General features: G+C 27.3%; 1 protein-coding gene across 15 annotated transcripts in view; it reads right to left on the bottom strand.

The window, feature by feature from the left end:
• Positions 1 to 23,462, bottom strand: part of LOC111637249 (endophilin-A-like) — a 124,135-nt gene that overhangs the window by 11,177 nt on the left and 89,496 nt on the right. For 8 of the 15 annotated variants that reach the window (XR_002758654.1, XR_002758656.1, XR_002758653.1 and 5 more), the window contains exons 3-11: positions 13,725 to 13,793; positions 13,564 to 13,636; positions 8,672 to 8,806; positions 7,451 to 7,584; positions 7,314 to 7,380; positions 7,103 to 7,129; positions 2,734 to 2,834; positions 2,543 to 2,646; positions 1,961 to 2,118 (exon numbers count right to left, since the gene is read on the bottom strand). Coding sequence is in view for 1 of the 15 variants with exons in the window: in XM_023382692.1 (XP_023238460.1) it covers positions 1,961 to 2,118; positions 2,543 to 2,646; positions 2,734 to 2,834; positions 7,103 to 7,129; positions 7,314 to 7,380; positions 7,451 to 7,584; positions 8,672 to 8,806; positions 13,564 to 13,636; positions 13,725 to 13,793 (868 nt within the window). In the remaining 14 variants the exon portion in view is untranslated. Of the gene's footprint in view, positions 1 to 1,960; positions 2,119 to 2,542; positions 2,647 to 2,733; positions 2,835 to 7,102; positions 7,130 to 7,313; positions 7,381 to 7,450; positions 7,585 to 8,671; positions 8,807 to 12,492; positions 12,566 to 12,652; positions 12,723 to 13,563; positions 13,637 to 13,724; positions 13,794 to 23,462 lie in introns of those variants that run through there. The other 7 variants (XR_002758660.1, XR_002758665.1, XR_002758659.1 and 4 more) reach the window with 5 other exon arrangements.

Here is a 23,462-nt window from a genome sequence, read left to right as displayed (position 1 = left end):
AAAAGTATCGGACCTTATTTTTTTCCGCGTAAACCAATGATGCGAGAGAGGCCTCCTTCGGTGGAGTTGTGGAGGGGACAGTCATGCACAGCCCTGAATTTTTTCCCGCCTGCAGAAAGCGTCAGTCGTTGGCAATCGGCGTATGAGTGAGGTCATGTAGTGCGCTCTCGTCGGATTTCACTAAGCTGGAAAATGACTGAACAACGTGAGCAGCGATATTACATCAAATTTTGCCAAAAACCTTGGCGATACCCGAGTGTAAACCATTCGCAAGATTCAGCAGGCTTTCGGGGACGATCCTCGAGGCCAAAAAAAGCGCGGCAGGTCCGCAGCAATATCAAAGGTCATGTTGACAGTTTTTTCGACTCTCGTGGGGTGGTGTGTCGTGAGTACGCACCACAAGGCCAAACCATCGCAAAGGAGTACTACCAGGAGGTCCTTCGTCGTCTTTCCGATACAGTGCGATGCAAACGATGGGATCTGTGGTCGATCAAAACTTGGCAGCTCCATCGTGATAACGCATCCGCCCATTCTGCGCATCTGATTCGGGCTTTCGTCGCCAAACACAATACTCCTGTGGTTCGTCACGCTCCGTACTCTCTCCACATGGCTCCGTGTGACCTTTGGCTATTTCTCAAGCTGAAAATGCCGCTAAAAGGAACCCAAATTTAGTCGAGAGAAGACATCATGCGAAATGCGACGGACCGGCTGATAACCATTCCAAAAGATGCGTTCCAGCAGTGTTTCCAGCAATGGCAGGAACGCTGGGAGAAGTGTATACATTACCAAGGAGACTACTTTGAAGGGGATTAGGGTTTTGTACCTCAAAGTCAATAAATTTATTTTTGCCGACCACAGGTCCGATACTTTTTGAACAGACCTTGTATATATATGTTCTAATAATTGGTTACAATCATATGAAGATTGTGATACAGATTTGTAATTAATAAAAGTTTTTCAAATAAATCTATAGTACTGTAATATAACAAAATAATTTCTATTAATAAATACTATTATTTTCTATTTATTTAATGCATATAAGAAGATACTAATATAATAAATTAAAATTAATTAAAAATTTCTAATGCAATATTTGCATCGGACAAAAATGTAATAATTTGTACATTTTGAAAAGCCATATCTGAGATATAATTTGATTGATCATAAAACAATATTTTATTTTATATTAATAATATATGAATATTTATATAATTATTTTCTTTCCTGAAATTTTCCTTTCACATTTTGATCATTTTTGAAAATATTAATGAATGAATTCCTTGAAAGAGAATTTAAATATTGTCTATAGCTATGCAGATATATCAGTAAATATATCTATATTTTTATGACAAAAATGACAAATATTTCCTTTTAATTAAAAAGACAATTTTGATTTTGAAAAAATATTTTGTTTTTCCTGTAAATTAAATGCTTAAATATATTGCTTTATGATAAAACAATTATAGTCAAATAATTAAAATAAAACTTCTATAAACAACAGTTTGGATTTTATTTAAAAATAAAGTCTTAAACACCATTTCTTCACTAGTACTTTAAGATTTTAATATAATTTAAATTTTGAATTAAAGAATACTTTAACTTTTCATATAGTTCAACCACAGAACTATGAATTTGATTTTCTAAATAAATAAATTATCACAAGGTACACACACAAAACTATGAGAGATGTATCCACATTAACATATCATCATGCCTTTATAAAATTTTACAAAATTAAAATAAAATCCCTGTACATAATGATTATCTTTAAGTCTTTAAATACACGTAAAACACATTTACTTTTTAAATTAAAAAAATATAGTAATAATAATTTTATATGAAAATATTGGAAACATCTCTAATACACCAAACATGCAATATCAATAAAATGTTGCTCATCATACTCAGACGTCATTCCAAGGGAGCAATGGAATCTACATACATGCGATTAGCGAACTACCTGTTACAACGGGATATGGAGGGGGTGCACCGTTAAAATGTCCACCTGTATCTATTTGTGGAGAAATATCATCTCTGAGACCTAAATCGGGGATGTTCAATTCATAAAGTTTCTTTGGTTGATATGCTTCTCGAGGACGACTGTCTGCATTATTCTTCCTATAAAAGAATACAACGGCAACTTTAATATAAAAAAAGAATACTTGCATACATATTATAAAAACTTTAAAGTATATTACATTAAATCATATATATTTATGAAATATACAGATGCATAATATGTCCTTAAATATGTAAAATAAAAACAAAATTTGTTTATATTCACTTTAATATTTAGTTTTATATGTACACTGTCCATCATAATTAATTAAATATATAGTAGTCATGTTTAAATAATCACAAAGAATACTTAATGAAAATTATCCTTCATTAAAGTTATTGTTTCTCAATTCTGAGTTCATATCACTCAGGAAAACAGAAAAGGAATCCATCCTTTGTTTTAAAAAAACTACTTATGTACTTTTCAGTTTAATCTTTCAAACTTTTACTATAAATATATTTATTAATGTCTTAATTAACTTACTGTTCTGCCAATCTTTCAGAAACTGTTTGTAAAATTTCAGCACATTGATTGTGATATTCATAAAGAGCTTCAGTTAGAGCAGCTAATTGAGATATTTGTTCTATCTAAATATATACAAGAATTAAATTATATACTTTTTAATTGTCTATCTTTATATTCTTCAAACAAATTTTATAATAAAAGAAATTTACATCATTATCTAAAAGATTATACATTCCCATAGAAGCCAAATTAAAAGATTCTTCAAATTTATCTTCAGCTAGTTTTATTTCTTCTTCACTGACGTGTGTTCCTGATAAAAGAAAATTTATTCATTAAAACTTTATTCATTTATTTATTCATTAATGTTATAGTTATATATTTTATTAAGAATATATTAAAATATATTTTTAAAAAATGTTTAATACATTATAAACAGGATCTTATCTCTTCAATCAGATTACAAAACAGTGAATAAAAAATACACAATATTTTAGAAATTTCTTTCAGTTGTATTATCATACATTGATTAAATCTGTATTCTTCAGCACCACACCAGATAGCAAGTATATGCATTCACAGTGGAAATGCAATTGTTATGGTATTTATATACTGTATACATCAAAAAAAATTTTATTCAAAATTTATCAATATGAGAAAAAAATTAAAATATTTTGATCCAAGTAAAGACTCCTCAAAAGCTGGACCTTTCTTATAACCAACAAGAGACCTCCTTCCTTACTTTTCAGTAAGAAAGGTGGTCTGTTGTTGGTTATAATATTTTGATCTAACAACGTCACAACAGTTTTAAACTTAATATATTTAATTCATAACTTTGAATTGTGAAGTACTGTACATTTTTTTGGAGATCAAAAAACGATTTCTTTTGAGCTTCTTAGATATAAACTTGGGACTATTGTGACAAAAGTGCAACAGATTATATACCTGTATTACATACTCTGATGATGTAGTTAGAATTGGGTTGAGAGAGAGATTTCAATTTTTGATTTCCAAGAAAGTAGAGAGGTGTACATGTTAAGATCATTAGAAAGTTAAATTTATCATATTTTTATACTTTTCGTCTTCTATATTTTATAAATTCTTTTTCCTACAATATTAGGAAATGTTTACATTAAACACTTCAATATTTCAGAAATTTTACATTTTAAATTTTCTTTTGTTTGAGATTATTGTTATTGGTTTAAAGATTATGATAATGTTCATTTGTCAGTTAAATGAATTGATAGTTCACTGCAGAGAATAATTGAGCTTTGTAAGTGATCCTTTGTGTCATACTTTTCTATGAGAAGTATCAAAGTAAGTATCCCACTTACTTTTCTTCAAGTGATAATTTGTTTTATTAACATAAACAGAAAATAATTAAAATTAAAGATTAACTAGCTCTTGTTCTAATAGACTTTCTAATTCATTCAATGCAAATACAATTTCATACCCTAAAATCAACCTTAACCATTGCTTTTTCATGTAGATCATTTGACTGATAACTTCATAAAAATTGTATTGTATTTCTGTTATTTATATATAATAATATTCTAATTAAAAATTATAAGTGCATGCACATATGCAATCTTTCATCAGTAAAACTTAGATAATTCAAAGTTAAAGAGTTACTTCAAAATAAAAACTAATTCAGTGATTGGAAACTTTAGATATGTTTTCCCACATTCTGTGGCTTGCTGTCATTCTCAATCTCTCTCTTTTTAAAGCTAAAAGAAAACCTTTTTTTAAGTTAAGGCTACAAAACATGCTGGATACAGTAGTCTGGAATTTCCCAAACAACACTAACAATGTTAGTTAAACACGTTTTATTTCAATATTGCAGGTGATTTTTAAAAAACTTCTCACAATTTTACTTCAAATTAATAAAACAAGCTCAGATTAAAGAAGAAATTTTTTGCATTACTTTTATATGAAATTCAAGGGTCCAGAGAAAACATTTAAATTTTCCAAGTTCTACTGTATTAAAACAAAAAAATTTCATAATAATAATAATAATATTATTATTATGAATTTATATACATATACATACAATTAAATCTATTTACTTGAATTCAGAAAGAATTCAAAAAGTTCAAATTACCAAAACTTCAAATTATTCATTGTTGAAAATCAAACTTATTTTCTATAAGTTTCTAGCATTTGTCAGTATTTCACATTTTTGCTGAAATTACATTTACATTTTTTTCTTTATTTTCTTTTCTACTCCTTAAAAGTCCTTTCTACTAGTTTAAAAAATTGCTTCAATTTTTTACGCTAAAGATAAACTTGTATATGTTCCACACTAAGACATTTTAAAAATATAGCTAAACAGTTTCACTCTCTAGACTCAATTATTAGATTACATATTTTTGCTCATGGCCAGGAGCAAAACATGTATCTGAAATGTATATGTTGTTTAAATCAATTAATTATATACTATTTTTTATTTGAGTTTTATCTTCAATATATGAGACATATTGACTTTGTTTTATCCAAATTTATACCAAAAAAATTTGATCTTTTTTTTTAAACATTATTTAAAATACATTTTAAGAAGCATAATAGTGGGTTTAAATTATGCAATAATTCACCAAATTAATCAGATTCAACTGTATGTATAAATTCCACATCTGTCATAATTACATTTGTTGATTTATGATTTGTCAACTTACTAACTTGGTAAAATTTCTAACAATTATACAAAGTTATTCATAATATATTACTTAAAACTGAAAAAACATGCAAGCAACATATTGCATTCAAAAACATTTTTAGCAATAAATACAAAAATAAAAGAAAATTATAATAAATAGCTTTACAATAAACTATATAAAACACTTTAAATTATATTGTTTTAAAATGATTTAAGATTATAAAGAATATTAACTATATACAGTAAGTAACGAAAAGTAATGTAAGCAATAAAAGTCAATTTTCTGAATCTATGACATGCAAAATTTTATAATATACATATAAAATCAATTAGTTTTGTTTAACAAACATAAATAAGGTTTCTCATTGACAGCAAGAAAAATGTATTATGTTTGCTCAAACACATGAATAGTTGTTTCTTTTAGGTAGGAAATTATACAACTGATTATCACACAATCCATCTTTTCTTTAATTTTACAACTTAATTGAATTATTTATTTGCATTTTATTTTTTTGAATGAAACAGGGAAACACAAATATTCTATATGGTCTACAAAACAGTGAAATTCCATTAACCCAGCATCTGGTATGCCGGCAACCTCGATAAGCCAGCATCGTGTTGGCTTATTGAGGTTGCCAGGTTTGGTTATTGATAAAATTTTCACGGAAAAGCACTCAAAATGCATAATTCTTGGAAAGGAGTGTGGGTTCTTTTTTAAAAATATCAAATGATGAGAGGAATTTCTCCTGAAGTTAACTTTAATTGACAGATGCCAGTCTAACTGCAATACAATCCTCCATGCACTCTATCCACGATGCTCTGCTGATGGAGTACAGTGCCTGCCAGACATTTGGCAATGGGTGTTACACAAGGCCAGAGACTATTTAGAAGGTGTGTAAAAACTTAAGTAAATATGACCCACTTCATACTATTTTATTCATTGCGATCGATAATTATGACCTGACCCTTTTAATATCTTTTTAAAGGATATAAAATTAAAAAGTTTAGATTGCTGTGGTATTGATTTTTGCAAATCATTTTTTTTTTAACTTCAAGAACTAATTAAAACTTTGTATTAAACACAAGTTTTTGAAGAATTACTTAAAAAGTATAAAATGTTATTCAATTTGATAGTACTGTAATTTACATTATACTTTTTTCATTAAATAATTTTTAAAAAGTATATACATTAACTAAATTAAGTGAGTTTTGATTAATAAACATTGAATTTAATTTAAAAACTTAATTAAATAAAATTTCTTAAGATTTTTAAACAAATTCAATGTCCTAATTCATTACATCTGTTTTCCAACAATACAGAAACAGATGTATGTAATTATAAAACATTAGGAATTAATTTGATTCTTAATAACTTGATTTAAAAAGATCTACTGATGAAAGTATTAACAATTTTATTCTATAACAATTAACAATATCTATAACAATAAGTATTAACAATTAACAACTCTATAACAATAAGTATTAACAATTTTATTCTACTGATGAAAGTATAACAATTTTATTCAGTCCAGAATTATTATTATTAAATTTTAAAATTATTTTCTTTACATTGGTTTCTTACACGGTACACTCTAGCTAATCTGGCCCGAAATAATCTGGTATACCTCAGTGTGACAGACAGGTTATACACTTCGTTTCCATAAAAATGTTCGTNTAATATACAGTATCTAAAAGTGTTTTTAAAAATTTATTGATTTATTTTTAACATTAAAAAAATTACTACCATAATGAATAAAGAAAATTTTAAAAAGATATTTAAAGCAGGAATGTTTCTGATATTAAAAATTCTTAAATGAAATAATAATTTTATATCAAAGCAAAATAAAATGATGAAAATGCAATCAGAGCATCCACATAATCTATCTTTACAATCTAGCATAACACATTGAAATTAATATACAACATACCAGATTTTCGAGGTTGTAAGGGTGATCCTATGGCAGAGATCATAGACAGGTTGGAGGGATGCAGAGAATAAGAAATACACAAACTTATCATGCATCAAAAACTTAATTTCATGCATAAATATTTATTACATATGCATATATAAAATTAAAAGCATATTATATATATCTAAGTTCTAAAGTTGTATTTATTATTAAATCTTTTTATGCTTGCCTTTAGCCTGTCTTCGTTTCTTACAATCAAAATCGAGTCTTCTGCCTTGCAGTTTTTTTCGATGATGCTGAAAAAATAATTTTATTTTTAATACAATCAAATTAATTCATTTAATTTTAATCTTATGTTTAATTTACCATAACATCTTTCAAATCTTTCGACTGCAGGTGATGAAGTGGTTCCAGAAAATTTTGTTTTACATTATCTTCAAGGGCATATTTAATTTCTGCCATTTGCTTCAAGCCTTCTCCTGCTTCTATTAAACTTGTAGCTATTGTATAATAAATAAAGCATCTAAAACAGTAAATCGATGATTTCATAACATAAAAAACAGCAAATTACAAACAAAGTACTTTCATAAAATAACAGTATTTGATAACATTTTTAAATTTGTCTTGGATTTTTGTTTTATAAGATTACAAAAATTAAAAGGTGAATATAATTAATCAGATCTTCCATGAACGTAAATTCCCTTAAATACCTAAATTAAAAAGCTAACAGAAAAAGTGCAAGTGTGAATTACCATGATGCAGACACCTTGTCTACCACACAGCATTCCATATATAAACTCTAACTTGTATTATTTTACTTCTACAATATATTTTATTATTTTATTTTCATTTTATTTAATTTTGTATGTCTTTATTATGTATCATTTTCTGTTATGTTTAAATTTATATATTCTATTTTATGTTAAAACTTTTATCTTGTATTCTTTTTGTTTGGACTTTTGTATTTCATAGTTCAGTAACTGAAGAAAACTGTTAATTTAATCAAGAACATTTTTACATTATTAAACTTATCACTGGAATTTATAAAGTGTAAATTTTTGTTTACAAGCATCTTTTCTTCAGGTTTTTCACTATACTTTCAAGAAAACACATGACTGGCATTGCAATTTGTTGTATTGAAACAGAAAGCTAGTCCTAAAACTGTACAGGGCTAGGGCCAAGTGAGAGTTTCTCATTCAATGCTTCAGTAACAAAGCCTTCCCATGTCAACTGACTATATTAGATTATTGGTTGGTTGTAACTCTGCTTCCACGTCAAAGTCAGCTTTGTCTCAGGAAAGCCATAAGAAATGTATGACACTAAATGTACACACTATTACATAAGCTGATAAGTTTTGAACATACATTTCATACACAGGACCCTGATCTTTAAGCATTTGTGAATAAATGGGTTGTCAATTTGGTTCAACAATTTGGTCCTCTTCTTTAAAGAATTATGAATGCAAGCTTAAACAGATTTTCAGCATCAAAATAAGTGAATATAATTATTGAATTGTTTCATATACCCTATTTAAAATGACATTTTACACACAAATATTTCTTAGATTATGCAATATTGTAAACTTACAAAATGCAGACTCTTCTCCTAAATCTTTTCCAAATTTAATCATTGTTTCACCAAGGATTCCTTCAGGTTGGGGATAAGCATGAACTTTAGCTCCACCTCTAAGTTTAGAGCTAACAGTTAATTTTGCTCGGGATGCTAGGAAATAAATTTTTAAGAACAATTACAAAAGAGAAATTTAAAAAATTTTATATTTAGTATAATAAAAAGGTAAAACCAATAAAATAAATTATTTTACAGTGCTAATTCTCATAATAAACAATATTCAAAAGAAACTAAAAATTCAATTTTTTGATAAAAGAATAAAATTATTATTTTCTGAAAAAATTCAACATTTATCCATATTTTTCATAAATGAAAATAATAAAGTCTCTTACTTCTTTCTTGATTTGTAAACCAAAACATTTGGCGCAATATTCTATGCCAAATTTCAATTGTTTAGAATCACAGTGGATGAATTAACAACACAAGTATTTGTAACATTATTTATTCACATTGTAGTTATAAATGCATTTCAAATCATTATATTTAGTGATTTCTCTTCAGTATAACATCTAAAAAAAAAGAATTGATACAATACCTTTTTAAAAAGGTATAGTAAAAATACAATTTGGTGTGTTACAGGGTAAAACATGATGCTTACAAGTATTTATGTAGCTAGCAGATGTGGCTATCCAGTGATATCCGAATGCCTTGATGATTAAACACTGGTAAAACATGGGTGGTGCTATGATTTATCTAAAATAGTATCACCCATGTTTTACCAGTGTTTAATTGTCAAGGCATTCTGATATCACTGGATAGCCACATCTGCTAGCTACATAAATACTTGTAAGCATCATGTTTTACCCTGTAACAAACCAAACTGTATTTTTACTATACCTTTTTAAAAAAGTATTGTATCAATTCTTTTCTTTTAGATGTTATACTGAAGAGAAATCACTAAATATAATGATTTGAAATGCATTTATAACTACAATGTGAATAAATAATGTTACAAATACTTGTGCTGTTAATTTATTCACTGAGATTCTAAACAATTGAAATTTGGCATAGAACAGTGGTTCCCAAACTTTTTTGATTCTAGGCACCCTTGATAAATGCAGATTTTTCCAAGGTGCCCTATGTCAAATTCTAACAAGTATATTATACAAAATTCTAAAAAGTACATTAAGTTTTAACATTATAAAAATTTTATAACGTTTTGTGGCACTGCGGCACACACTTTGGGAACCGTTAACATAAAATATGGCACCAAATTTTTTGGTTTACGAGTCAAAAAAAAAGTAAGAGAATTGCTTATATTGCAAATCCCAGTAAAATAATTAAGACAATAATAAAATTATAACAATTATGTTACTAACAAAAAAAAAACAATGCAATTATTGCATTTTATAAAAATAGTGTACTGTATATTTTCTTTCTGTAATTATACCCATGTTAAGCAAACCAAATCAAGCTGTTAGGTTATTTTTATAGAACATTTTTAAGGCTATAATTTATAGCTCATAAATAATATGGCAGTTTGATTTGATTTTGTTAAATGTGTAAATTTAGGTTGCAGCTTGGATTTGTTATATTTATGTGAAATATTGATAAATTATTACTAAAAAATAAAACCAAGCTTATTTTATTCATTTAAAATGAATACATTGAGCTTGATTTCATTATTATTTATTATTATTATTATTTATATTTACTGACAACTTTAGAAGTGAAAAAAACAGAATTGTTTTCTTACCAGACAGTTGTATCTCAAACAATAAAAGTCTTATTAAAGTAATTTGACATGACAGAGATTGTATCTGCTGGACTTAAGATTACAGGTAGTTTTACTATTATTATCTTTTTCTCCCTCTAATTTCATTTATTGAAAATTAATACTAAACAGTAAGAAAATAGAATGAAATTTGATGTTTTGAATCAGCATAAAAATAATTGTTTTTATGATCAATGAAATTTATATTCTACAACAATCATGTATTAAATTTTCTTCATTTTATAAATATCTAACATATGTGCCCATTGATTTTAAACAAGTTTTTTCTAATAAGAAGTTTCTCCAGGTGTTCTGTTTTCATAAATACACATGTGAAAGTGTTTGTTTTGTAGTGTTATAATTTCAATTATTGAACATAGGCCAAAAAAATTAACAAAGTTTAGAATGGTACCAAAAATAAACCACAACCACATCATACCATGCCATCATGTTGAAATATGAAGATCAAACTATAAATTCTTTTTTCCAGTTTGGACTCTCCACCCTGTGGTCAGTAAGAGATCTTTTCTTCAAACCAGTCATGGAGTCGACCAGGCCTACAATGGGGCAACTGGGTGGTGAGGGATGGACCACACAAACAGTTTCTTGAGTTTTGCCCCACCCAGTTTCAATACAGGGTTCCCAGAGTAGTAGGCTAATGCCTTAACTACTTCAGCCATCTGGCAAGCCNATTGATTTTAAACAAGTTTTTTCTAATAAGAAGTTTCTCCAGGTGTTCTGTTTTCATAAATACATATGTGAAAGTGTTTGTTTTGTAGTGTTATAATTTCAAGTTGTTTTGTAGTGTAGTGTTTTTGTAGTGTTTTTTTGGTCTATGTTATTGAACATAGATCAAAAAAATTAACAAAGTTTAGAATAGTACCAAAAATAAACCACAACCACATCATGTTGAAATATGAAGATCAAACTATAAATTCTTTTTTCCAGTTTGGACTCTCCACCCTGTGGTCAAGTAAGAGATCTTTTCTTCAAACCAATCATGGAGTCGACCAGGCCTACAATGGGGCAACTGGGTGGTGAGGGACAGACCATGCAAACAGTTTCTTGAGTTTTGCCCCACCCAGTTTCAATACAGGGTTCCCAGAGTAGTAGGCTAATGCCTTAACTACTTCAGCCATCTGGCAAGCCAAACTACAATTTAATGTCTGTCATTTAACCCTGTGATCTAACCCTGTGATCTATAGAATGGAATGCTGCTTTATATAACAGTGGTGCCCAAACTATAGCTCTTGAGTCAAATCCTGCTGCAAACATATTTGACATATCACTTATAAATGATAGAAATAGGCCTACTATGCATATATTTAGAATATATGAAATATTTGTGGCCTGTGTATCTCTACCATAAGTCTACTTATGACTTATGCACACTGTAACCTGCAATCAAAAAGTTTGGGCACCACTGGTCTATAATATAATCTGTATAATGATGTTATTTAATCTGTCTGCATTTAATGTTTTATTATAATTTTATATATATAATTTCTAAGTGTAATTAATTATAAATTCTATTGTAAAATTAGTGAACAATTATAATTAGAAAACTGTTAGAGAAGCCAACAAATGGTTTGATTAATATGAAATATTTACTTCTAGTGCCGATTGATACAAAAATGGTCCCTTTTTCATTAGTTAAGTAGGAGTGTTTAATTTGAACTTTGAAAAAATCATTTTATCATTTGGCATGATATAAAGGTTATACAGGAAATAGACTTTGCAGCAGAAATCTGCAGTTAAATTGGAAAATACTGGCTAATGAATTTGAATGGAGGTAGAAATCCTTTTAATACTGTAATTACAACTTTTTGATTTTAAACATGAGCAAGAAAAATAATATCTTTCCTTAAATTTAAAGTTAATTTTAGAAAATTAGTTAATAATGAACAATAAATGGTGCTGAGATTAGTGTCATCGTTTTTGTGTCACCTACTCATTTTTTTTATACACACATAATAGATTTAGATAATTTTTCAGAGGTATACAAAATACATTCATATGAAATTTTAAAATTTCTTAAAATTTAATTAAATGTATAAATAATTACTTGGGTTGGGTTGAAGATATTCTTTTGTTTTCACAATTAATTCTTCGACCAATTCATTTGTAAGATCTGTTTTCTATTAAGCAAATAATTTCATATTAAAAAGATTTAATATTTTGAAGTGAATATTAATAAAAAAATATAGCTGAAATTTTATGTATACCCTTTCCATTTCCATATATTCATCAGTAAATTTTGTGCCTTCTGCTCCTCCAATTTTCTCACTCATATACTGAAATAGAAGTATTTTAATTTCAATAATAAATATAACATTTAGCAATAAATTTTCATTAACAATAAAATTATTTAAAATTTAATTACNCTATGCATATATTTAGAATATATGAAATATTTGTGGCCTGTCTATCTATACCATAAGTCTACTTATGACTTATGCACACTGTAACCTGCAATCAAAAAGTTTGGGCACCACTGGTCTATAATATAATCTGTATAATGATGTTATTTAATCTGTCTGCATTTAATGTTTTATTATAATTATATATATATAATTTCTAAGTGTAATTAATTATAAATTCAATTGTAAAATTAGTGAACAATTATAATTAGAAAACTGTTAGAGAAGCCAACAAATGGTTTGATTAATATGAAATATTTACTTCTAGTGCCGATTGATACAAAAATGGTCCCTTTTTCATTAGTTAAGTAGGAGTGTTTAATTTGAACTTTGAAAAAATCATTTTATCATTTGGCATGATATAAAGGTTATACAGGAAATAGACTTTGCAGCAGAAATCTGCAGTTAAATTGGAAAATACTGGCTAATGAATTTGAATGGAGGTAGAAATCCTTTTAATACTGTAATTACAACTTTTTGATTTTAAACATGAGCAAGAAAAATAATATCTTTCCTTAAATTTAAAGTTAATTTTAGAAAATTAGTTAATAATGAACAATAAATGGTGCTGAGATTAGTGTCATCGTTTTTGTGTCACCTACTCATTTTTTTTATACACACATAATAGATTTAGATAATTTTTCAGAGGTATACAAAATACATTCATATGAAATTTTAAAATTTCTTAAAATTTAATTAAATGTATAAATAATTACTTGGGTTGGGTTGAAGATATTCTTTTGTTTTCACAATTAATTCTTCGACCAATTCATTTGTAAGATCTGTTTTCTATTAAGCAAATAATTTCATATTAAAAAGATTTAATATTTTGAAGTAAATATTAATAAAAAAAATATAGCTGAAATTTTATGTATACCCTTTCCATTTCCATATATTCATCAGTAAATTTTGTGCCTTCTGCTCCTCCAATTTTCTCACTCATATACTGAAATAGAAGTATTTTAATTTCAATAATAAATATAACATTTAGCAATAAATTTTCATTAACAATAAAATTATTTAAAATTTAATTACCATCTGATGACATTCTACAAATGAATTTATTAATTATTATTATTTTGGTGTTGATGGAGAGTATACTAAACAACATATATACCAGTCCCTAGTGCTATCTATCAATGAAGTAGCCATAGAAGTGATAATAAGTTAAGGCTCAGCACAACACACCATTCATAATGTGATGAAGTACCAAAAGTCTCTACAAAGTAGGTACTGAGATAACTTACTCCTGAGCTGAAAGTCTCTCTGTTGAGTGAACATCTATAATTTGCATCTTCAAAATTTCTAAATTAAAGGTGATAGGATTTCTCTAATGGACAGTCACTAGTGACAAATGTTGGATCCATTATTTCCAACTTCAGATAAAATGAGCAAGCAAGGAGTAAGCAACATCCTTTTCAACAACACCAAGGAAGTTCCATGTCACACTGTTGGTCAGGAAATTGATGATCATATTCTTTTGGGACCACAAAAGTCCTAATCTTGGAGCAACATTTTCCCAGAGAGACTACTGTCACCAACAAACAAAATTGTAATCTCCTTGAGATCATTTGAAATCTACAGTCAGAACTAAACATAACTTACTCAGTTCAGATATGTTACTACAGCAGGACAGTGCACAACTTAACACTGCCTACACAACAGTAGAGAAGATTACAGGATTGCATTTTGAGTGTCTTCCACATTCTGCTTATTCACCAGACCATGCCTCTACTAATTACCATGTGTTTGGACCCCTCAAGGGGTGCTAGTTGGAAAATGATTCAACTTGGATGAGGAGATCAAACAGGTGGTATATAGATGGGTGCACAACCAGCCAAAAGTTTTCTTTTCTCCTTAGTGAAACGGTAGTAAACCTGCATTGAACGTGGTAGGAATTATGTTGGAAAATGACCTAGTTGTCACATTCATATATATTCATTTACAATATATATATCCCTAATAAATGTATATTAGGATTATTCAGCGAATGGAGTGGTGCTGATCAGCAATTTCAATCTTTTTAAATTGCTTAAATAGTATATATTAATGTATATTCTATAACAAATTTTACCTATAAAGTAGAATAAGCATAAAAGTGAGTAAATAAATATAAACTTGATCAAGTGCACTCCTGCAAAAACACAATTTGTAATTCTTTTTAAAATAAATGCATCTGCTTTAATGTTATGTACTTCTTCTCAATTGAAAAAATAATATATACAATATTGTTCAACACTATCTCTGAAATTTGCAATTGAAAACTATACAAAAGTTATATATTTTTTTGTTTTTATTCAGTTAAGTAGTTTATTAATGGATATTAGTGGTATTGTATCTTTTATCTTTATTCTAGCCTATTAAACAAAACACAGTATCTTTTACAAAATACATTTTAAAATATTAAAAACTGTTGTTGTCAATACAGATGAGTTCTTTAATTAATATGCATCAATGTCTTTAATTTAAACAAATTATCTTTCAATCACCATAACAGTTACTGTAATTGTATTACAATAACTGTTAACATATAACATATAACAGACAGGTAATTGTAAATAGAACAATTTTAATCTGTGTGACTGTGTTGCTGTAATCTTATACACCAGTGTGATAAGTCCTATTAATTTGTTATGTAAACTGTTATGTATAAACTGTTATGGTGATTGAAAGATTAACAGATGAGTTCTGTTTGACTTTTTTTTACATTCTGCTTTAAAAATGTAAAATGGATGTAAAAAACCATGATGTTTTATTACATATTGTATATAANAAATTTAATTACTATCTGATGACATTCTACAAATGAATTTATTAATTATTATTATTTTGGTGTTGATGGAGAGTATACTAAACAACATATATACCAGTCCCTAGTGCTATCTATCAATGAAGTAGCCATAGAAGTGATAATAAGTTAAGGCTCAACACACCATTCATAATGTGATGAAGTACCAAAAGTCTCTACAAAGTAGGTACTGAGATAACTTACTCCTGAGCTGAAAGTCTCTCTCTGTTGAGTGAACATCTATAATTTGCATCTTCAAAATTTCTAAATTAAAGGTGATAGGATTTCTCTAATGGACAGTCACTAGTGACAAATGTTGGATCCATTATTTCCAACTTCAGATAAAATGAGCAAGCAAGGAGTAAGCAACATCCTTTTCAACAACACCAAGGAAGTTCCATGTCACACTGTTGGTCAGGAAATTGATGATCATATTCTTTTGGGACCACAAAAGTCCTAATCTTGGAGCAACATTTTCCCAGAGAGACTACTGTCACCAACAAACAAAATTGTAATCTCCTTGAGATCATTTGAAATCTACAGTCAGAACTAAACATAACTTACTCAGTTCAGATATGTTACTACAGCAGGACAGTGCACAACTTAACACTGCCTACACAACAGTAGAGAAGATTACAGGATTGCATTTTGAGTGTCTTCCACATTCTGCTTATTCACCAGACCATGCCTCTACTAATTACCATGTGTTTGGACCCCTCAAGGGGTGCTAGTTGGAAAATGATTCAACTTGGATGAGGAGATCAAACAGGTGGTATATAGATGGGTGCACAACCAGCCAAAAGTTTTCTTTTCTCCTTAGTGAAACGGTAGTAAACCTGCATTGAACGTGGTAGGAATTATGTTGGAAAATGACCTAGTTGTCACATTCATATATATTCATTTACAATATATATATCCCTAATAAATGTATATTAGGATTATTCAGCGAATGGAGTGGTGCTGATCAGCAATTTCAATCTTTTTAAATTGCTTAAATAGTATATATTAATGTATATTCTATAACAAATTTTACCTATAAAGTAGAATAAGCATAAAAGTGAGTAAATAAATATAAACTTGATCAAGTGCACTCCTGCAAAAACACAATTTGTAATTCTTTTTAAAATAAATGCATCTGCTTTAATGTTATGTACTTCTTCTCAATTGAAAAAATAATATATACAATATTGTTCAACACTATCTCTGAAATTTGCAATTGAAAACTATACAAAAGTTATATATTTTTTTGTTTTTATTTAGTTAAGTAGTTTATTAATGGATATTAGTGGTATTGTATCTTTTATCTTTATTCTAGCCTATTAAACAAAACACAGTATCTTTTACAAAATACATTTTAAAATATTAAAAACTGTTGTTGTCAATACAGATGAGTTCTTTAATTAATATGCATCAATGTCTTTAATTTAAACAAATTATCTTTCAATCACCATAACAGTTACTGTAATTGTATTACAATAACTGTTAACATATAACATATAACAGACAGGTAATTGTAAATAGAACAATTTTAATCTGTGTGACTGTGTTGCTGTAATCTTATACACCAGTGTGATAAGTCCTATTAATTTGTTATGTAAACTGTTATGTATAAACTGTTATGGTGATTGAAAGATTAACAGATGAGTTCTGTTTGACTTTTTTTTACATTCTGCTTTAAAAATGTAAAATGGATGTAAAAAACCATGATGTTTTATTACATATTGTATATAATACAGTGGAGCACTTTTATGCATTCACATTTAAATATCCTTTTGCATTGGCCCAAACCTTCCTATTACTTTCAATGAAGAAATATTTTATTTATATGTTTAAATTCATTACGGAGTTTCATTTATAAGTTCTTTTTCTGAGAAATAGCTATCACAATTTTTAGAAAATGCACCCAAATTTTCTAAAACACATTTTTTTATATAATAATAAACAATTAAAAATTATGAACTGGGTCTGAACTAGTGTAATAATGAATATAATACTGTTCTGTAATTTCTTAAAAATTAAAAACATATCATTTAATTTGATTTAATATACTTTGTTATATAATCTATAATTTAAAATCGTTATTTTATTTAAAAATCTAATAAGAATCATTTTTAATCATACTCGACACAGACTAAATACAGCAGTTTCATTATAAAACTGCATTTATCATCAGTAATAAATTTGATCTTTATAAACTATATTTTATTATTTGCAATATGATGTATTTCCTATTTCACTACTAATCTGGAAATGACATTTATAATAATAAATGAAAAATTATATCTTTGGAATATTTATAAATATGTATGACATATTTAGAATATTTATATTATTCTCCAATATATTTTGTACTGTAAATAAAATGCATGTATTTGTTTACTGTGTCTAGTTAAATTAAAATTTATATTTAGAAATGGCATTTACTTTAAATTTAATAATTATTATTTAATTCTAAAATTAACATTATCTGTGTATGTTTTGAATGTAGTTAAACCTTACTTAAGTGGTCACCTTTTTGAATATACAATTTCTGGCCATATAAAGTGAGCTGGTCACCTTAGTNCTTAATTATATCATATATAATGCTTTTTAAAATGCCCAAACATTTAGAATGTTCTACAGTGAAAAGTTTACCCTTCATCAAATTTCTAATAATAAAATTTCCAATGAGTTTCCTATGTTTGTCTTCTGTTAGGCCTTTCATTCCTAAAAGTTGAACAATTTAAAGAAAAACATTCAGAATTAAATATCAACTTGTATAATAGAAAAACTGCAAGTTCAATTTAAAAAAAAACAAAATGGAGGAAGTCATTCTGGATATATAGTTTACACCTTATACTCCATTTATCTTTCTTATTACTGTCTTTTCCATTTTTTATTTTTTTGATTTGATTTTATTAAGTATAGTAATTATTTTTTAAAAGATATATATATATATATTAAGACTACATCATCAATGGATATATATATGTATAATGAAATATATATATTTCATTATATCTTTAGAGTATAAAAATTTACAGCTTATCTCTACAAGAGAGCAATTGGATTTGATTTAATCTAATACTGATTGTTGTCATCTGTTGTTTTTCCAGTTTTCAGTATTTAATTTTTACAACTGCACTTTGTTACTGAAAAAAAAGCATTTCACATTTTATTTTCTAAATTTAATTTTCATAAAATATCTTTCTTTAGAAAAATTTAAAAATACTAGAAACATTTTTTTTGGACTTAATCTCTCTGTTTTAAATACATTATCCAACATTGCACTTTCTGAAATCCAAGACTGTCAATTATATTTCTCCATCAGTAAAACATTATGATGATGATGATAGTTTATTAACAAGTCATTTTTAATAAGTCACTCTAATTTTTTAATAAGTGATTTCTCTTCTGTGCTAAGAAATTGATGTGATCTTAATACCATATCTTTTTCTGTATATTATTTAATAATTAAATAATAAAAACTTTTTATTTTTAAATTATTAGGAAATAATTCATTACTATTTTTTGTAGTGATTTTAAAAAAATGTTAGAAGAAGACAAGTATTTCACTGAATTAAGTAATATTAAGACTACATCACCAAAAGTGTATAAAGTAAGTGAAAGTATTGTTCTGAAATCTAAAATAGATCTTGTCAAGTTATTTTTTTTAAGGTTTGTTGCAATTTAGATTACATCAGTGATTTCCAAACTTTTTAAAGAGAGATGTTACCCTTTTTTAAAAAATTCTTGCTTCCTCTCAACTTTACTTTTATGAAAGGTTTAGAGGAAGTTTAGAAGAAGCCTTTTCACCTGCCAGTGAAAATGCTAGAGAATGCATACCACAGTTTGAAAACAACTGGATTATACATAATAATAATAACTTTTATTGTAAACATGACATCTAAAAATAAAATAAAGATGAAATGAAAATAATTTCAAGATAATGAATTTCTTAAATCTAGTTCTAATTTATTATTATGCTAAAATGTTTAATTCCAAATTAAATATTTTTTTTATCACTTTGAAAATTCATTGTATAAGATTTGTTTAACATTAATATGCAAATTATTAGTTGTACGTAATAATTGTATATGTGATTACAAGTACTTTCAGGTATTCTGATCAATACTAAATAATGCCCAAAAACAGAGCTGCTCTTAATAAGCATTGTGAGAATAGTATGTGTAACAAATTTGCAGTATTATTGGGTTATAAAAATAAATTTTAAATGCTAGATATAAAGTAATTTAACTAGAGGTAGGTGGTTAGGCTGCCACCTCTTGATGTTTGAATGCTTATGTTTATCATCTTAATTTTTCAAGTTTTATTTATGTTGTTTCAATGATCCCACATGAATCATATCAATTCTTTAAAATTAGTAATCATACACCAAAGGTTAATGTACAAAGTAGTGTGATGAAAGATTAAATCAATTCATTTTCATTCAGAAAGTAATCAGAATAAACCATTCATATCAAAAAATATTATTTTATTATATATGCTATTATTGATTTCTAATACAAACAATGCTTCTTAATTTTGAAACAAGTTGAATTAATTTGTACTTGATTGCCTTTGTTCTTAATTTTAGTTAAGAGTAAGCATAAGATTGTTTGAGAGAATGAATCACACAGGAACACACAATGTAGATAGATGTAAGGCTTTATTAATTATGAAAGATATGCATTTCAGACTATATGTTCCTCATCGGTCCTCTTTATTTTACATCACTCTGATTATAAAAACATTACAGAATTTAAGTTAGAGTTATAAATATACATAAAGTTATAATGAACACAATATTACCTGGATGTCAGAAGTTGTGTGTGTGTGTGTGTGTGTGTGTGTGTGTGTGTGTGTGTGTGTGTGTGTGTTAAGGTTAGTGTGGCAACTGGATTTTAATATACTATAAAACACCTAAGTAAACTGTATATTAAGTAAACAGTACAGTTTTAAATAAAAATATTCATAAAAGGAATACCTTTGCATTATAAAAGGTAATAAAATACTATTAAAACTGTAAAAAATAATGTTGGTGAAACAAACCTTGTATATTCCAAATAGGAATAAAATTTATTAAAATGTTAAAAGTGTTGACTATCATCTAAACCAGTGTTTCTCAACCTCTAATGAATCATCACCCTCTACAACGTAGTATCGCCCCCTTCACTTCAAAATTCCGATGCTGAGGGCCAAGGCTAACGCCAAATTCGTACTACATTGAATAGACTAATGACTAGTATAATGTTATTTGTTTAATTATTGTACGATATAATGAATAAAATATCCAATTATTCTTACTATAATGTTTTACTATATCGTCCAGAAAATTGTTTTTCGGCCCCCCAAAATATAAATTGTTACTAATCGCCCCCTCAACATGAAAAAAACACCCACATGGGGGTGATATCGCCCATGTTGAGAAACACTGATCTAAACTTTAGATGCACATTACAGTGTAATACAGAAAGACAGGGGAGAGAAGGGGAGTATCTTAAATGGACTCTTCTCAGAGCCATAACAGTGGTTACCAGATCTCACCAATGGCAGTGCCAATATTCAAATTCATTCTGTCTTCTGTACTTTTCATAATTTCTAGATGTTCAAAAAATTTCCTTTAATAATTTATTTCCTTTTTAAGAATTCTGAAATTATCTAGTGAGACCTTTCAACCTGCATGATTATAATATGTTGAGACTGCAGAGTTGGAATAATTGTACTTAATGGCTCTTAAATACTTTTTTTGATTCTGATTTTTAATGTTCTGCTGGTTTCACCCATGTAATGGTAATTCACTTGGCAATTGAATGTGAAAGTATAAACTATGTTATTGTTTAGCATTATATCAATTTTTTTCACTGATGTTTCTTTAGTTTTTAATTTTTCAATTTCATTGTTTAATATTGAACCAAAATGATGTTATATGGTGTCATTAATTTTTGTATTTTCTCAAATAAATTGGGAATATAATTTAATTTTTTGTCTATTAACTGGGTTTGTGTTATTGTTTGTTGATTTGTGGTTTTATTTAACCATCTGTTAATTATTTTGTTAGGATAAAAGTTTAATTTTAAAATATGGTATGTACGGACTATTTCTTCTTTTTGTGTTGTTATATCACTAGTAAGTTAATTTTGTTGATATACATGACATTTTATATTTTTATTTAAAACTCTTTACTGTTTACTTCATTTACACTTTACTCAGATATTTTACAATATATCAGAATCCAGTTGCCACTACTATAACCATAACACACACCAAACTTCTGCCATCCAAGTAATATTATGTTCATTATAACTTTATGTATATTTATTACTATAACTTAAATTTTCAGACTATAACTTGTAATGTTTTTGGATTGATGTAAAATAAAGAGGTCTGATGAAAGACATAGTCCAAAATGCATTTCCTCCATAATTAATAATATACTCTGTATATCTATCTTTGTTGTGTGTTCCTGTGTAATTCGTTCTCTCAAGCAATCTTATGCTTACTTCTAACAAGTTAAAGAAAAGAAAGTTTCGTAATATGGTCACAAATATACATCAAATGGGAATATTTTGCACATGGGATAAGGCACAACTCAAGTACCTCAAATGCCGGAGACATATAAGGCAATTAAAAAAGGGGTCGGTATTAATTTCAAAGAAACCGATATGCTTTCCGCAGCATGGCGCGCCATATTTGAATTAGATCCCAATGATTGAAATGAGCATCAAAGATATTTTAAATTACGGAGGATATTTACATCGTGATCTATGTGAAACCAATTATTTATTCGGATATGTTTTAAATATTTTACATATTTTCAATTTTAATGCAACGTATTCGAATTACGTAGTTAAACGTAACTTTCAAAAACATTCTATTCTACTAGCCGTTAGTTCCATATCGTCAATACCTGAGGATGTCTATTACATATAGATGAAAATGTTCGTAGAAAGAATTTTTCTGTTTGGTTATGAACTGGGAATGGTTTATTTGGTGAGTGTTATATAATTAAGTATCCAGTTTTTTGAAATACAGAATATTTTTTATCTAATGTTGCAACAACAACATTTATATAAAAAAGAAAATTTGATTTTCTAATTCTGATATACTGTAACATTAAAAACTAATATTAACAAAGATTATATCAGGTAACAAAAATGTCTACACAGTTTCTGAGGGTTAGTTAGATATTTTGGAAAAGCTGCATCTTGTTAGGAAATAATTATTGTGTTGGTGCATACTTTCCTGAATAAAATATCTTTATAACTTTTATATATAGTTTAATTTTACACCCTCAAAAACTGCATGAAGTTTTCAGTTATCTGATACTTATAAATACATGAGAATGGAATTTAGTCTCATGCTATGTTCTAAACAATTCATTGTGCTCGTATTGAAATTTATCACATTATAAATTTCAATACGAGCACAATGAATTATTTAGAACATAGCATGAGACTAAATTCCATTATTTCCTCCTAGATAAAACTTTTCTGTATGTGAATTATTTACTTTTTCCACACTAGTATCAGAAACATTGTATTATTTTAATATGCTTTAACTACAATGTAAAATTTCCTACAATACTTCCTAGTTTGTATTTATATTATTATAAAAATTTTAATGATATATATTAACAATTAAAAGAATATTATATCATAATTCGAAAAAATATTTTGTTTTACACAATAAATATTTATGATATAGAATATTAATATCATTTTTATTTTATAAAAATATCTTAAAATAAAGCCACACATAAGATTGGTATGGCTTTATACTAATGAATCGGGTTTTGAGAGATGTTTATGTAAATATTTTAAAACATGTAACCAAAAAAATCAGATA

The sequence above is a fragment of the Centruroides sculpturatus genome, unplaced genomic scaffold (assembly GCF_000671375.1).
Source record: "Centruroides sculpturatus isolate CEXI.00-Female unplaced genomic scaffold, Cexi_2.0 scaffold1137, whole genome shotgun sequence".
Taxonomy (NCBI): Eukaryota; Metazoa; Arthropoda; class Arachnida; order Scorpiones; family Buthidae; genus Centruroides; species Centruroides sculpturatus.
This window is presented reverse-complemented; position numbering and strand designations above follow the sequence as displayed.